Genomic DNA, 17,644 nt, shown 5'->3' on the forward strand with positions numbered 1-17,644 from the left:
ATTAACTTCGGAAAAGCTGCTTTATGGTGATAATACTAACCTGAAGCAGATGTGTACTCCGGAGAGCAAGAGAGGCCGACCGAAGAGGAAAGGAACTCCGTGTTTCCGAATGCAGCTCAAAACTCCTTACAGAGAGGGTCCAGCCAAAGCCAGCTCCGAGCAACACCCCGGGAGGCCAAGTGCAAACCCTCCCTACGAGGCCCATCTCACTCCTCAAGCATTGAATGACTCGAGGATGGCATTAGTGTATGGCTGTCCTGCACCGTAGCTGGGGACGCAGGAGTCCGAAAGGATGGTGTGCCTGACGAGGCTGAGGACAGAGACGAGAGGCCAGCAGGGCCGGCAGGCATCCAGCGGCAGGTGCAGGGTGTGGAGGGAGAGGAACACGGCCCGGGGATCCCGAGGACCCTTGCAAACCCAAGCTCGTGGAGGAGAGGCCGCCTTGTATTTTGTGCGTGGAATCAAGGAGGGCTCTCTGACCAGCGGTGTTCCTGCGACGCCCCTTCCCGGATCTCAAGAGATACATGCAAATTACCATAACAATATGCACTGGCCGAGGAAGATCGTTCTGACACCTGCTAAAGCCAGCGAGACAGCGAGGAAGACTGTTCACCAGGGCCCTGACGGGGTCTCGCAACTAGGGAGGCAGAATGAGCTCACCTCAGAAGAAGAGTGGGGACTCATGGGCAAGGAGCTGAGCCCGAGGGTGCGCGAGGGCAGGGTGGTCTTCCTACACTGGCCTCTTCGGATTCTCGCTGCGGGCAGGGGGAGACCAGACATCACACGCGGGGCGGGGGGATAAGGAATTCCGGGCGCTGGAAGGACGACACAGGAGCCCAAGGTCAGAGCCCAGTTGCGCAGGGGACCGGGGAGCTGACTACAGTCCGGTGGAGGAGAGCGTTTGTAGGGCACCTCTCGGGTGGTTTCAGACGCAGACCCTCGCCTGCTCGGGGAGAAACGGCAGGTCTGCGGGCACCGCGCACGCATCTGCCGTCGGAGCGCAGCGGCAGGTGCCGAGGCTACCGCGCCGCCGCCGCCGCCACGACCCCCGCCCGCTCGGAGCCCGGGAGGCTTCCGACACAGCTGCAAACCAGACGTGATGAACCACACTTTATACTGAATATATTTGTGCCTCATCCATTTGCTTGATTAAATCGCACTGTAGCTGAACAGACTATTTGTTGATAATTCCCACTGCAGTTGCATTTAATAGCTTTTCCCAGTGAAAACACATGGACAAACGCAGAACGCGGGAGGAAAGACAACGCCACTCGACCCAGCGCCGCAGACGCACGGCAGCGCGTCCCGGCGAGGCGGGGGACACCGGGCCGTCGGCCCGCCTCTGACAAGCGCAGAACCTTCGGGCCCAAGAGGAAGCTGTTTCTGGCTAAGGGACTGGCTGCCGCCTCCATAGGAAACGGACCCGCCCTCGGTTCCCCCACACTTCAGGGCAGCCCTTTCCTGCGGAGCGGCGGACGCACGGCACAGCGCACCCACACCGGTTAACGGTCTTGCGGCTCAAGCCCCAGATCTCCCTCTCCACCTCGCCCCTGCCCCGGGGAGCTTGGACTCCCGCGCACCAACACCCGCCACGGCTGAGAACGGCCGCCCGCCCGCAGGCCCAGCGCGCACCCGGCGCGAGCTCAGGCTTCCGTCTCTCTCCTGTGCTTCTGGACCCGGGAAACCCGTACCGAACCGCTTCTGCCGGGTCGGGGTGCGTGGTGGAAGACAGCACGAGGCTTCGGGGAAGAAGGCGTGAAGGGGGTGACAAACGCCAACGGGGAGAATCGCGATGGTTTGGGGAGTCTTTTCACACATTTTTGAACAAGCAATATTTGGGGGAGTTTTTTCAGTGTAAGGAGAGCAAGTGTGTCATGAAATTGCTGAGGTAAGGCACATGCCCAAACGTGGCCACAAGGAAATTAATTTTAGTGTGTTTAAAATAGAATAAATATACATAAGTAAAACAGTAAGCAGGTTAAATACTTAAAAAAAGATTTATTTATTTATTTATTTATTACAGAGAGAGAGAGAGAGCGAGAGAGAGATTGAGCACAAGCAGGGGGAGCAGCAGGCAGAGGGAGAGGGAGAAGCAGGCTCCCCACTGAGCCAGGAGCCCAATGTGGGGCTGAATCCCAGGAATGAGATCACGACCTGAGCCGAAGGCAAATGGCTTCACGGATTGAGCTCCCCAGAGCCCCTTCAATACTTATTAATATGAATCTTTCTTGGGGCGCCTGGGTGGCTCAGTGGGTTAAGCCTCTGCCTTCGGCTCAGGTCATGATCTCAGGGTCCTGGGATCGAGCCCCGCATCAGGCTCTCTGCTCAGCAGGGAGCCTGCTTCCTCCTCTCTCTCTGCCTGCCTCTCTGCTTACTTGTGATCTCTCTCTGTCAAATAAATAAATAAGAATCTTTAAAAATATATATATATATGAATCTTTCTTGTGTTCTTCTCTGATTTTCGTTGTTGTTCTTATGGTCTGAAAGCCACATAAAAATCAGGCTTCCCATAGAATTTTTGGGTGCATTTACTGAAAGTACCTGAAAATAATTTTAATTAGAAATGGTTTTCCGGGAAACCACCCAAGTTCTAGAAGAAGAGCTTACTTATCAAGCACCAAGAAAAAGCCTTAATGTTTATCTTTCCAGGAAGCTTTCTTTTTCTCCATGACCAGAGCCAACATCACTTCCAGGATCTGCTAAAAGTTCCTGAGCATTTACTTTATTAGGACATTATGCTTCCCTTTAAAGGGGTAGGCAATTGAAATATATTCAAACGTACACATAGGCAACACCTTGGTGACCTGCAACCATGGGAAATAGAAATTAATTGGCAATTGATATAATTAGACTGTTTAAGTCAGGGATGCCAGAAATTTCACACAGTAGGTTCCCTTCCCAGGTCTGCCTCTCTCACTAGACATCCAGCTCATCGAGGGCAGAGGCCACATGAAGACCACGTCCTATGTACTGATTGCTCAGCACAGTATATGCTAAAAATTCTTCGAGTAAACAATTGAGCGAGTACAAAATTAAATGAAATTTTTCCACTCAGCAGCTTACCACTTTTCCGTATCCCAGCTAAAGGACTTGCATTTTGTCATCACTCACCCTCAGCCGTTTTCCAGTAAAATGTCAAAAGTGATACGTAATCAAAGAAAACCGACTCCCTGGCTTTGGGGACTCCAGATGAAATAACCATTCCTGACATGAACGGTCTTTGAGCACCGATACCTTTAACAAACTAGCAGATAAACCATACTGTGTAAGTAATATCACTTTTTATTAATTTAAAAACCATACCCCCCCCCAAGCTCTTCCTAGTCAGCCCCTCTGAACCTTCCACAGCCCCAAGCCAGGCTTTGGAGTTGGAGCACAAGACCACTGGAGTCTCTCCTGGGAAGCAAAGGCTGAGCCCAGGAGGATGCCGTCCCAAAGCTCCTGAAATTGGGATGCCGATGCTGGGGTGTTTCCTGACTCCCGAAGCCGCCCTAGCTCATGAGGCCATGGCTTTGGGGCCTGAACTGGTAATGCATTCATGGTTTGGTGCAGCTGACTCACAAGGTGATGATAAGATAAGGAAGAGGGGTATCGCCATCCAGCCAGACGCCGGGAACTCCATCTTAGCAAACGGGGCCGATCCTAGTGAATGACGGTGTATAAGGAGGAGGCCTGGGAAAAGCAATCTCTGGCCTCTTCTTCCCCTAACTACAGAAGAAGGTCGTCTAAACTGTTAATTACCAGGCTGAGCATTTACTGAGACAACACAAGCCATGGGTTCTGCAGGCCACGGGGGCAACCGCAGGCTCACACAGCGCCCGGAGACAATGAGCACTGTGAAAACCATCACGAAGCCCAGCAAATATTCGTCAGTATCCATAGCTAACAACTACTGACCAGCCGCGCCACCATCCAGACTCCGTGTCCGTCTTTACATTTGATGGCTTATGCTTATCGCTTTCACCCTGTGTGGCAGGAAGTCCTAGCCCGTCTCACAGTGGAGGGGAAGGGGCTCGTGGAGGTGACAAAGCCGCCACCTGCCATGAAAGATGGTGGGTGTGATATAAAGCCCAGATTCACCTGCCGAGGGTATGCGACGTTCACCTGGAACGTTCCAACTTCCGGAAGAGGTTCTCCAGAATAATTTTAGGTTGTGCTGCACCTTCCAAAATACTCCTCAGAGTAATTTCCTTTTAATAATTACAATAGCTTTCCTTCAAGTCCCATCTAATACATGGTAAACTCCAGTAACCGCATGGCCCAGAAGGGCTATGATAATCATAGAAGGCACACGCTCTCGCAGCAAGAACTTCCTTTAAAACAGTCTAGGGTCAGGAGCATAGGCAAGTCCTTTGGTTTCCCTGGGCTCCATTTCCTCATCTACAAAATGGACTGCTGAATCAGGAGCCAGTTACACCTTCCAGGTAGGTGCCAAGCCCCTAAGGCAGTGATGTCAATGCCCTTAAAATCCAGGTGAAGGTCAGACAGTGAAACCTGATAGCTTTCTAAGACATGCACAAAGAAGTCTAGGAAAGATACCCAATTACCCTTTAGAAACCCCCAAAATCATGCTTGCCAGAGTCAACAATCTGGCCATCCCAGTTGGTGCAACACCGAGACACTCTAAAAATATTTAAGCTGGAATTCATAATAAACTGTTCCCAAATCTGATTAAGTAATCTGGCTTCTCTGTTGGCTAGGGATTACCAAGTGCCAGAGTCTAGATTCAAGTTAAATTTAAAAGCAAGTATGAAAACATTAAGACGGAGTCTCTCCCTGAAGGCCATTTTAATGAAGATAATAGTGTTTTCAACTTCAAGTAACCACGGTCACTTTCCTGTTTATGGCACTAGATTCTGAATTCAAAAAATAAACATTTTCAATCTCCATGTATATTTTACAAAATAAATATCATAGAAACAATGAAAAAATGTTTATTTTTACAAAATGAGCAATCTTTTTCATCAGTCCAAACAGGAAAAGTACATCTGTGCTAGTGCTTTATGTGTCCCATTACTCAAGCTCAAACTATTGACAGACCTCCCCCACCCCTCCGAAATTTTAGATTTTGGGGGGAAGTGCTCCCTGGCCTACAATATGCTGTGGATATGCAAGTGCATAAACAGACTTCTCTGGAAAAAGATGGAGAGGCAGCTGGGCAGGAAGATGGAACTTGCTGGACAGAAGCACAGGGTCAGTCACTTATTAGATCCCCCACTAGGTGGAGGCATCATGAGGCCAGGACTTCCAGGACTTGTGGTTTTGGATCTACAAGGCTGAGAAAGGGGCTGAACACACAGCAGGCTTTTAAAAAGCAATTGCAGAACGACTTAGTTGGCAAGTTTCCGGCAAAATCCTGTTGGGGGCAGGGGGGTGCTGAGTCCCCCATCAATAGAATGAGGACTGTAAAACATGCCTATCTGAGTTTTCATAAGGGACAGGGAATGCACCTGTGGAGAACAGAGCGCCGCGTCCGAGCGGACCACCCTTCCCAGCACTTCTCTCCAGCGCCCACCCTCCCGGTTACGCGAAGGGCTCGCCGATTACGTGCTGATAGAGGAATGTGATAATCCTCTCTGGTCAGGAACAGACCTTCTGCCTAGCCCCTGGTGTAGTAATGATTTTTAGAAATTTTGTTTTCACATTGAAGAAACTTCTCTTCCATCCCCCTCTCGTTTCCCATTATGTTGTTTTTTTGAAGCACAAACCCAGTTCTCCCCACTAAACCACAACACCAGAGCGGAGTGTATCGCACTGATGAGATTCCTGACCGTCCACCAGTTCAGCCCAGTATCAACTTGCTGCCAGTGTCTACTGCTGGTCTTCCTGAAGAGCACTGGGGGGTTGCCCACCCGTGTGCCTCCCACTGGCAAGGACAATAAATAAAACAAGGAGCTGTATAATAAACTTGGCATTTTGATGAATAAAAACTTATTGGGCATAGAGGTAAATAGTGTTCTGGCTTTCTGTTCTTATCAACTTTAGCTTTTTAAAAAGTGCCTGAGATCCAGGAAGATGATTTATCTCACTAACTCGTGTTTAATTTCCGTCAATGTGAAATTCAAGGCAAGACCTCCCCCATTATTTGATTAACAGTTGTATTTGTTTGAAAAATATGTTCTACCCTCAGAAAGCAGCCACAAAGAGCCTATCTGGTCCAAATCTGACTTAGTGATACCATAACAGAAACTTTTTCCACAAGCAATTCCCTGTTGCATTCACGTCTATTCCAGAGCTTTGCTTAAAGACCTGGTAATTGTAACAACCCATGCCTGTATCGAATATCATGGCAGCGGGGACAAAGAAATCCCAGACGAAAAATGTCACATTGTTCCAATTCATTTGATTCCTTAGAAACAAGTCAAAACAGAGATAGGTGCCAGCCTTTGGTAAAGGCCAGGGCAATGTCAAAGGGAAAGGCTAGGCTGTGTGGCCAGCCCCTCCCCCCAACATCACAATGTCTTTCTCTCTCTCTCTCTCTCTCTTTCACTTAAACACGTTCCACCGTTTGGTCATCTATAGATTCAACAATGTAATTTGGACACCGGGACAAAGAGAACAAGATCTGATGGCAGAAATAAAAAAACACAGCAGAGAACGGTCCACAGATGACTTTGGAAACCTGAAGATGACAAGACGAGGGACAGGAGAAAGGGACACAATTTTCAGGGTCCTTGGGTTTCAGGGCGAATCTCTGTCAAACCCGGGGCTGCAGGGATGCTGCACCAGGCACTTTGATCCTGAGCACCCTTTCAGACTGGCCCGCGTAGACTGGGTTGTTATAGATACGGGCAACGCTACACTGATTTCAAATACACCAACATCTGCCCCATACGGTAGCACTTCGTGGCTGGGGGCCACCGAAAGACAAACTCACCCCCCAGCCCTCGACCCACAGCCGAGGGGAGCGCCGCGGAGGTTCTGTCCGTGGGACCTCGGAGGTGCCCCACGGAGCCGCGGTCCAGCTGCACGGACCGAAACGCCCTCCCCACCCCGAGCACCTATCTGGGCACAGCGACCGCTCCGCAACCTGCGCGGCCCCGGGAGCAAAATTAGTTAGAAATTCCACATGGGAGGGTTAAGCCTCGGATGAAAACCCGAGGGCCGGTCCAGTATGGCGAAGTCCCAACAACGGCGTTCGGTCCGGTGAAAACCGGACGGGCTCTCCGACAACTTCAACTCCCTGCCCTGAGTCGGTGCGTCCCGTGCATGTGACAATAGAAAGGGCTCGGGATGGCTCCGCCGCCCGAAGCATCCCCCGGGCGCGGCGGGACCTGGGTGCCTGCGCGCACCGGGCGCGACGGCGCTTACCTCGAGGCGGCTGAGACTGGAGCTCTTGGAGCGCGACTTCTTGCGCAGGTACACGGAGAAGAAGCGGCGCACGGTGAACTTCTTCATGCTCAGGTCCATCGCCCCGCGCCCAGCCGGCAGCAGCCGCAGGCCCGGAGGACGCGCATTCCCGGCGCATCTCAGGCGCGCAGGGTCAGGTCCGCGGGCGGGTGCGCGCCGCGGGGGAGCCCGATGCGGCGGCCATCGGCGCGGGGCGCGGGCTGCGGGCACAAAGGGCAGGCCGAGCCGGCCACCGCGGCCCGGACTCCTGCGCTCCCTCCTCCCGCGCTCCTCCTCCCCCTCCTCCTCCTGCAGCCTGCGAGGACCAGCCCCAGACCGCCCCGCCCCACCCCGCCCTCAGCCACTACCGCCAATCAGTGCCCGCCGCCCGAGCTGCTTCCCCTCGTCCTCCCCCTCGTCCCCTCCTCCTCCTCCCGCTCCTGCTGCTGCTGCCGGGGCCGCCGCAGCCTCTCGCCGGGGAGCAGCCCCGGGCAGCTCCGCCCCGCCCCCAGCCACTACCACCAATCAGTGCCCGCCGCCCCCGATGCTCCCTCCTCCTCCTCCTCCTCTTCCCGCCCCCCCTCCTGCTTCCGAGGCTGCCGCGGCGGCCGCAGATGCTCAGCAAGGACCAGCCCCGCCCCGCCCCGCCCCGCCCACAGTCACTACCGCCAATCAGATGCTTCCTCCTCCCCCTCCTCCTCCTCCTCCTGCTGCTGGGCAGCCGCGGCAGCCGCCACCGCCCCGCCCCACTCCGCCCACCATCACAACCCCCAGTCAGATGCTCCTTCTTCCCCCTCCTCCCCCTCCTCCTCCTCCTCCTCCCGCTGCTGCTGCGGCGGCCGCTGCTGCTGCGGCCGCCAACGCCCCTCCCGGCCCCGCCCACAGTCACTACCGCCAATCAGATGTTCCTTCCTCCCCCTCCTCCTCCCGCTGCTGCTGCTGCTGCAGCCAACGCCCCGCCTCACCCAGCCCCGCCTCGCCCCGCCCACAGCCACTACCGCCAATCAGATGTTCCTTCCTCCCCCTCCTCCTCTTCCCGCTGCTGCTGCTGCTGCCAACGCCCCGCCCCGCCCACAGTCACTACCGCCAATCAGATGCTCCCTCCTCCCCCTCCTGCTGCCGCGCCGCTGCAGACGCCGCAGCCCGGGACGACCAGCCCCGCCCGGGCCAGCCCCGCCCCTCCCCGCCCTCCGCCACTGCCGCCAATCAGCAACCGCACAACCCAGGCGTTCCCTCCCCCTCCTCCTCCCGCCCAGAGAGGACGAGCGCAGAGCAACCCGGCCCCGCCCCGCCTGGCCCACTACCACCAATCAGCGCCACCGACGCGCCTCCCGCCGCCTCGCGTGCTCCGAGTACTCCCGGCGCACTGCCCCGCCCCACCGGGGGACCTCGGCGCTGCTCCGCGGCCCGGCTGGGCTGTTTTCTGGCTTGGGGGCGTCCCTAAGGTTTTTCCCTTAAAACAGCCACAGGCACACGTGGGCTCAATGCTCTGCGGTGCCGAGCAAAACTTTTGTCAGTTAGCGGACATTTCCGGAAAATGAAACAAAATCCGAGAGGCTCCGGGAGCCTTCGCCCGCGCTCTGCACCTCTCCCTGCCCCGGGGCGCCCGGCCCCGCGGGTCCAGCCGTCGCCACCCGGGATGCACGACCCCGACGCGGTCCGGGGCAGCCTCCCCTGGAAGTGCTCGGAGCACGAGACATCCGTTCTCCACGACCTCCGGCTCCGTATATAGGAAACCGTCCGGGACGGGTGACTTCCTAGGCCCCGCAGTGTCGCGAGGCAGGCTCTAGAGGGGATTTGCCTTAAAGGGGAACACTTTTTTTTTCGAGAAATGCTCAGCAGAGATCTTGGAGCTCTGAGCTCCATGCGGCCTCTTCTGTTGGTGCGATGTGCGCGTGCGATGTTCAGAATAGGGTCAGACGAGGTCAGTGCCCGGCCACCAACCCTGGAGAAGGTCAGAAACATTCATGCGGGCAGTACTGTGTGACAAATACGGATGCCGCAGGCTGGGCAGTGGGAGCACGGAGTTCAGAGTGGCCGCTCTTTGCTTGGAGAGCTTGGGCACACTTATGCTTTGTGTCCCCATCGTGCATCTCCAAGATGAAAATATGCATGTCAAAACTGGTTCCTGCTTCCCTCAAGGATTCTGCGGGAGGGCGATTATCCCCACTCTGGGAAACAGCTTCTTACCACCTAAAGACTCCCCTTCTCCCTGGCTGCCCTTGAGGCATCTTGGTTCTACACGGAGACCTATGCCAGGTTGCAGCTAAGCTCTGGCAGAGAGCCGCTGACTGACTGGACATGGGCTTGTCTCCAGCCCCTGGAATGAGGAGGGGGCCGGCTCTAGCATGCTTCACTGGGGGAGCCAGCGGGAGTACCACACGCCAACTGTGACATCTCAGGGCCATCCTGGTCACGACAAAACCCTCGGGTGGGCCTCGACCAGGGCTTGGGTTTTACCACAAGAGCATGTTGACCTGGTGTAACCGAACTGGAAAGGAAGTATCTTATGGGGCATTCACCATCCCCCACATTTGAGTGCAATCAAACTGTTCAATTGAACTTGGAGTCTCAAAAGACAAAAAAAAAAAAAAAAAAAAGTTTTCATATTTTCAACTGGAGAAATAATTTCATTGTTAGAACATTTCTATTTGCCTTTATCTTTAACCTGGTGAAGTAAATTTATCAAAATCTCTAAGAATCATTTGCCACCACTTCCGGTGCTAAGACAGTGACCACCTCCAGGCCACAGTCAGACCACCCTGATACCCAGAGGCATCCCTCCCAAATCCTGGGGGAAAGGGGGAGCTCAGTAAAGGCCCCTGTCCTGATGGTGGGGAGGGAGCAGGGGAGCAAGGTCAACAGCCTCCAGGTGACCTTGAGTTTTTCCCTGCCCTGAACACAGAAACCAGACATTGCATTTTATGCTGCTGCAGCCTATAAGCGAGTGCTGGCCACAAGCAGTCACCTCGGTCCCACGAGTGGTCACCTCGGTCCCACGAGTGGTCACCTCGGTCCCACGAGTGGTTGCGGAAACCTCCTGGTGCCTGGGGCCATACTCAGCCCTAGGGACACAAAGATGACTGCGGCCCAGCTCTTGACCCCAGAAGTTCACAGCCCCATGAAGAGAAGGTGAGCAGATAGACAACCATGATGCAGTTTTTAATGCGAAAGAAATGTATAAGGAGATGCTACACGGACGGAGATGAATGAGAAGCCGGTCCCAGCTGGAGGAGGTGGCATTTGGGGTGACCCCCATGGATAAGGAGCCATGTTTCTTGGGCAAACAGAGGAGGTAGGGTCCCAGCTTGTAGAAGAAAGGGGTTATTGGGAATTTAGAACAAAGGGGATTTCATGATTGATTAATGAATATTGAGTTCTACCGAGTCCCCAGGACACCTGAGGCATACAATTTCAGAATTTCAGAACAATAACTAAGGTCTGGTCCACCCTGGAATTCCCCCTTCCTTGAGAACAGAACACGCCCTGGACAGGAAGGAGAGGGAGGCTTTTGGAAGGAAGGTAACTTGGGCAAGATCTGCATTGTTATCCCCTTCCTTTCCCTTCCCCCAAAGGACTGGGTAGGGGCAATGCTGCCTCCTTCACTTCAAGCCCTACCCCAAGAGCTGTGATTTGCTGTGGATGCCGGTCAGATCTGAGTTCTAGAGAGCCCGGATGGCCATGCTCTGGGGAGGGTCGGGGTGGGGGTGGGGGGCTGTTCACTGAACGGATTTGTGTTCATGGGGCTTTTAGGAGGAAGGATGCAAGAGGGTTTCTTACAGACCAGGTATGGCCATGTGATAAAGGGGCTAGTCTGGGGGTCCCTGGGATGCTGTCTAGAGCAGAAACGTGCAGCACCAGGCCCAGGGCTAAGGCAAGAATTCTAGGTAACTCCCAAATCCGGAGGCCTCTGTCCTGTAAGTGCGTGCTGCTGCGGTCTCCAGCTGCAGTAACCCAGAAGACGACAGGACAGCTGACCATGAGAGGAGGGGTCAGAGTGAGGCCACCTGTGTGCGGACCGGTTCCAGCGAGTCTGTTCTCTGCCTGGATCGCCCCCCCTCCCACTCTGACCCTGGCAGCCTCCCAGGCTGAGACAGCCTCAAGCCGGCAAAGAGACTGTGAGTCCGGTCAGTCAGTAGGACTGGAAATACTAATGTCTTAATCAAGTATTTACAACGGAAAACAAACATGATTGTTGTTTGGGAGTGGGAAGAAAAAGCTACGTGAACTGACAGGGTTCCCCGTCATTCACTCTGATAAGTACTGCAAGGTGCGTTTCAATCCCATCACAAGCTGCATTTGGTCAACAAACCAGGTACAAGTCAAGAACGGGGTCCAGGCTCCATTTATAACAGTGAGGGCCTCAGAGGACGGAGGTCACCCACTCAGTGAGGGTCCCACAGGCCGCACCCTCAGTGTGAGGTGGACGGAAATAACCGCCCTTGCAGACCAGGGCTCGCGCCTGAGCTCTGGCACTAACCAGACAGGACCTCGAGAGCAAGAACGACCCCCTGAGCATCCAGGTGCACAGAGCCCCTTACATAGGCCCGTGGCCCTCGTGCACCTCCCGTGTCATCTGAAAACAGCAGCAAAAACTCCAGTGGTCTTGACTACTTCTTACTCGAGGTGCCTGGTGGAAACACACAGCGACGCTCTCTAGAGAGATCCGCGATAAACCCAGGCTCCGGAGAAGCCCTCTGGACGCAGTTCCAGGGAGCGGGAGCTCACGGTCACTGCACTCGAGTCCAGGGCACCGGGTGCCAGCAAAGCCAGAAGGACCGCTGCCCGTGGGACCAGATGGGAACTGTGCCTACGGGATTTATGGGATATAGAATGTAAAACGGTGGAAGAAAGAACAAGACGCTCCTGGAAAGGCACCCGTGTGGGGCTTGGCATGCGCGTGAACATCCGAGAGCAGACGGGGAGGGCGGGAGTGGGGGCAGCTGTGTGGGTGCTACCAGGGCTGCTCGTGGGACGCACGTGGGATGGGAAGTATCCGAATTCCAGCCACTTTCCCACTGTGACTTAACCTGAAATTCTGATCCTCTAGAACAGGGTTCTCAAGTGGGGCTGACTTTGTCCCCTGGGGGACACTTGGCAAGGTCTGGGGACAGGTGTAGACAGCTGGAGACACAGCTGGGGGGTGGGAAATAGGAGGGATGCCTCGGAGGCAGAGGCCGGGGGTACGAGGCGTGGCACAGGACAGCCCCTCAGGGTCTGAAATGCCCAAAGGCCACGTCTGAGAATCGTGGTGAGCTCAGCAGCCCATGGTGGGGGAACCTGTGCTCCTTCCTCACAACGCCGTCACCTACAAATGTGGCAGTTTTGTGCAGTTAAAGCAAAATGTGGAAGCAAATTGTAAACTGCTCATCAAAGTTGTTATTTGCTAAAATCCTAGAGTTTCACACAGAAAGGTAGTGGCATGACTGGGGAAGGAGTAGACCCCCACGTCTAGCATTTTTATCTGAAAGCTTTCCGTTGAACGACCTTGTCTTCTGTGGGTGCAACCGTTTACCCTGTAAATGGGGAGGCAAGAATTACCTTCCCTCCTGCACTGCCTTATTCCCGAAGTCTAACGACGCACAGACACCTTCCTGAGACTTTCTCAATATTTGTCACATCTCCCCTTCTTTCCGGCCCGGCTCTCGGACACATGGTTTGGGGCCCCATCAGTCCTGCCAGAATACGGTGCTCCCCGGCTAGACGCCATCCCTCCCAACCCACCCACAGTCCAGCTCCTAAAATGGTCTTTCTAGAAGCTAAGCAGGTCAAGCTACCCCGTGTACCACATGTGTCCAGGTGGGTCCAGGAGAAGCGCAAACCAGAGCAGAGCAGCTGTGCCATTCCTGGTCACCGTTCCCTGTCCTCACCCTCTGTCCTCCTTCCTGCCCCGGAGTGTGGGCTGGGCTGCGCCGACACACGGTGTGAAGACGGCTTCCCAGGTCTCCACCACACTGTGGGTGCTGCGGTCACTGCCCGGGACGCCCTCCTGCTCCACCCACAGGCCGCTCCCCTCCCCCGCTTCATGCCGCAGGCCATGTGAAGGTGTCTTCCCCAGGCTCCCCGTTTTCCTCACACAGCCAGACGATGACTCTTGGCTTCTCTGTCTGCCTCTCCCACCAACGTGGAAGCACGTGGGACAGCCACCATCGGTGGCCCTTCCCACAGGCTTGTTTAAAGGGGTGTTATAGCGACTGCGTTTGGAGGTCTGTTGGTTATCAGAGCTGGGCCATTTTTACTATTTCATCTGTAAAACACACTTACAAAATCTGCAGAATGGATGCAATGAATCCCGTCTTATGAGGCTCCAGGAGCTGAACCTATTGCCTAAACTTACACAAGACGAAAGGGTCCAGACGAGATCTGCCCATCAGTGAGTGCCCAGCCACAATTGTACCAGGTGTGCATCAAAAGACACCATATAAGGGACTGGCAACCAAGAGGGTGACAGGCTAAGATCCTCATTTCCCTAGACAATTACACTCAGGCAAGAAATGCCATAAGGCCAACATCCTGTAGACAGAGCATCTCACAGACAGAAGTCCGGACTGTGGCCTCCACAGGCCTCCTCACATCTGTAGGGACAGAGGCTGGGAGTGCCTTGGTGCAGAATGGCTAGTTCTCCTGTGAAAGGTCAGTTTACTCATGAGACAACACGGGGAGTCTTGTTGCATGAAACAGTGTTGAGAGCCAAGGGGCCCTAGTGTGTGGCCAAGAGAACTCCGGAAACGTTTCATGTAGAGGTGTTTTCTGCTCATCCGTAGGGGAGAGGGGAAAGGACCGTTCCTTATCCGGAGGTGACAGAATGTGTAGAACCTCTGGGTTTGACCCTGTTAGTGTTCCCATGTTGTTTGTTATGGGTTGAACTGTGTCCCTTTCTAAAAAGGTACATTGCAGCCCTGACCCCCAGGCCCTAGAACGTGACCTTGTGGGAAAACAGGGCTGTTGCAGATGTCGTTAGTTAAGATGAGGGCGTATAGGAGTAGGGTGGGCTCTAATTCAGTGTGACCCGTGTCCTTGTAAGGCCACGTCACAACGGAGGCAGAAGTTGAAGCAGTGCCGTCACCAGCCCGTCGAAGAGGTGAGGAAGAAACTCCCTACGTGTGTCGGGGGGCATGGCTCTCGGCACCTCGTGTCAGACCTCTGGCTTCCAGAAGTGCAAGGCGACACATACGCGCCATGTCCAGCCGCCACTGTTTTGTGCTTCTGGAGCCCAAGGAGATGAACATACACGCTTCTCCCTCCACGGCCGTTGCAGGGAGCCTCCGTGAGGGAGACGGCCAGGGAGCGGGCTTCCGAGGGAGTGAGCATTTGGTCTGACAGATGTGAGAAAACCTGGCTGCCAACGGAGACATGGGGCTATTTCTTGTGATTCTGAGCCCACACATAAGTTACAGAGGAACGCTGAGAGGAAGGGAGTTAGCAGGAAAGAGGAAACAGGTGAAAACTATAGCAGGAAGGGTTTCTGTAACTTAAAAAGGAAAAAAAAAAAGAATCCTCAAAATAGAAATGTCCCTCAAGACCTGGAACGGGTACAAAGGAGAATGTACAATGTCTGCCAGAAGTTTTTCTTAGCAAAAATAGTCATCTTCTAAACAATATTTCATAGACATCTACAGCATTGCAAACACTACATACCTCTACTAGAGATGGGAACTAGATGCACACATGAAAGAAATTCCCAGAGACACTGAAAGCCAGGGCTTTGATCCCCTGGCAATAGTCCCTTTGGTATGTCTTCCTCATCAGAGAACCACAGGAGGAGGCTGGGGTGGGGGCCAGGCGCCATGCTTGGTCACGTGACGGATTACATATGCAGAGCGAGCCTTCCCAAGACATAGAAACATGCTGGCTAGAATGAGAAGAAAATCCTCTTTTTTAAACCATGGTTGATCCAATAGTGAGTAGGAGAACACAAATGTAGGCAAAAACTGAGGCTAAGAAGATGTGCGTGAAGAGGGAGCCATGTTTGTCGATCCCTGTAATCCAGACCTGAGTTTCAGCAGGGTCTAGAGAATGGACGTGGAGAGGGCCTGGGGCCGTGCAGGGTGGGAGGTCAGGTCAGGGTCACTCTGCTGAAAATCACAGTCCACACAGAGCAGACTGTGGGGGGAGAGCGGGAGAGCCTCCCTCTGGGAGGAGACTTGCTTATTCAGCTGTGAGCTCCGGAAACGGCAAAGGACAGAGTTTCTCCTGTCAGCCTCCTGCCGCTCATAGTTAGACCTGTTCCAGGCCGAAATTCACAGTACCAACCTGAAAAACTCTAAGCCAAACATTTACTTTTTAATGGTCTCAGATTGTACCATCCTGAGGACCAGGCAGAAGCAAACACAAGTACTCTGGAGGAAGTACTTTAAACACATCTCGGAGCTCAAACAGAGAACATTCTAAGGAACATGGCTTGCAGCCATAAACTGCGGCCTACACGAGGAAACAGCTACCATGAGCAAGAGTCAGCAGACAGAGTAAGTAGCAGACTCAGACCTGAAATGCGCAGAGGTATGAATGGCATAAAAGATGTTTAACCTATTTAAAACACAAAAAGGAAGATGGAAAGCATGACAAGGAAACTAGAGATTACAAATGTTCAAGCAGATTTGTTAACATTAGTAGAACTTTAAAAATTAAAATGCAGGGGCGCCTGGGTGGCTCAGTGGATTAAGTCTCTGCCTTTGGCTCTGGTCACGATCCCAGGGTCCTGGGATTGAGCCCCACATCGGGCTTTCTGCTCTGCCGGGAGCCTGCCTCCTCTCTCTCTGCCTGTCTCTCTGCCTGCTTGGGATCTCTGTCTGTCAAATAAATAAATAAATAAAATCTTTTAAAAAATCTTTAAAAAAAACCCTAAAATGCAATGATTTAAAGTAAAACTCAGTAGATAAAGAGCAGTTTAGACAAAGCCCAAGAAAGAGTTAACCAGGGAGAAGTTAGATCTGATGATAATTGACAGAGTGCAAACAGGAAAGTCAAAAGACAAGACATACAAAAGCCAGTGGAAGAGACATGGAAGACAGAGGGAGAAAAACCCCATGCCTGAGTCTTGCACTGAGAGAGACAAACAGATACTCCGTCTTCAGAGACCTGAGCCAATGGCTGAGAATTTTTCAGAGTTGATAAAATACAGCAATCCTCATGTTTTTGAGCCTCCCAAATCCCCAGGAGGATTAAATAAAATGAAATCCGTACCTAAATACATGTTCAACCTGCAGAATGCGTCTTTCAAGCAACCAGAAGAAAAGGCAGGTTTTGTACAAACGAATGTGAGTTGGAGCGTCTGTGCCCGCCTCAGTGGCCCTGGTGGACGGCACAGACAGGTGGGTCAAGAGTAAACAGTGTTAAGGGGAAACAATGATAACTTCAGAGTCTCTGCCTTGCAAAATACCTTTCAAGAATAGGGTCCAAATAAAGACACTTCCAGATGAGCAACCTGAGAAATCTGAGTGACAATGACACTTGCGGGTGAAGCTAAACACTTGGGAACTGCATTAAAAAAAAAAAAAAAGGCAAAGTATTGCACAATCTGGGGGCTCACATGAAGTTAAACATGAAATCTTGATTTAAAAAGCAGCATATACAGCAGGATGGGAATCAGAGTTAGCATCTAACGTCTTGCTTAGAGCACAGCCACTGCGGGCCCTGAGTGTCTCTGCACTCTCTACTCCTCCTTGCTGAGTATGCGACAATATAAGGCACTGCCCACTCCTAACCCGCCGTTTCTCGGGACTGTTTTGGCAGCATCCTTGAGGGATGAAGTAATGTTTCTCTCCAAGACAAAGCGCAGGCTTGCCACCACTTGTTACAAAGCGCTAGGTCCCCCAAGCTCAGTGTTTCTCAGCAGAATGCTGTTTCTCAAAGGAAAGCAATGCCAATCTGGTATCCAGGCCACTTTCTGCTCCTTGCATAATAATGTCCCTTCTTTCTGATCCCCGATGCTTATGTCTTCTTCCACAAAAAGTAACAGGCTAATTGGTTTGTAAGCAAGGCAAGATCAAACTGAACCATACACAAACTACAAAGGTAGAAATAAATAAAGATAAATAAAAAATTACAATCAATGTTAATGGGGTAAACTCTCCAGTTAAAATACAAAGACTGCTACACTGGTTTAAAATAAGTTTAGTTTGGGGCACCTGGGGGGCTCAGTCGGTTGAGCTCCAACTCTTGGTTTTGGCTCAGGTCATGATCTCAGGGTGAGAGTCTGAGTCTGGCATTGGGCTCTGAGCTTGGTGGGGAGTCCGCAGGAGAGTCTCTCCATTGCCCTTGCCCCTCCCCCTATTTGTACATTCTCTCTCTTTATCTCTCTAAAAATAAATAAATG

The 17,644-nt window shown here is 53.0% G+C and overlaps 1 protein-coding gene across 4 annotated transcripts in view; it reads right to left on the minus strand.

Annotated features, from left to right (window-relative positions):
- Positions 1-17,644, minus strand: part of RPS6KA2 (ribosomal protein S6 kinase A2) — a 308,109-nt gene that overhangs the window by 144,064 nt on the left and 146,401 nt on the right. The window contains exon 1 of one of the 4 annotated variants that reach the window (XM_047733335.1): positions 7,312-7,637. The exons of the other annotated variants lie outside the window; for them this stretch is intronic. Within the exon in view, the coding sequence (XP_047589291.1) occupies positions 7,312-7,410 (99 nt within the window). The 5' untranslated portion in view covers positions 7,411-7,637. Of the gene's footprint in view, positions 1-7,311; positions 7,638-17,644 lie in introns of those variants that run through there. 4 annotated transcript variants of the gene reach the window in all.

The sequence above is a fragment of the Lutra lutra genome, chromosome 6, assembly GCF_902655055.1.
Source record: "Lutra lutra chromosome 6, mLutLut1.2, whole genome shotgun sequence".
NCBI classification, from domain to species: domain Eukaryota; kingdom Metazoa; phylum Chordata; class Mammalia; order Carnivora; family Mustelidae; genus Lutra; species Lutra lutra.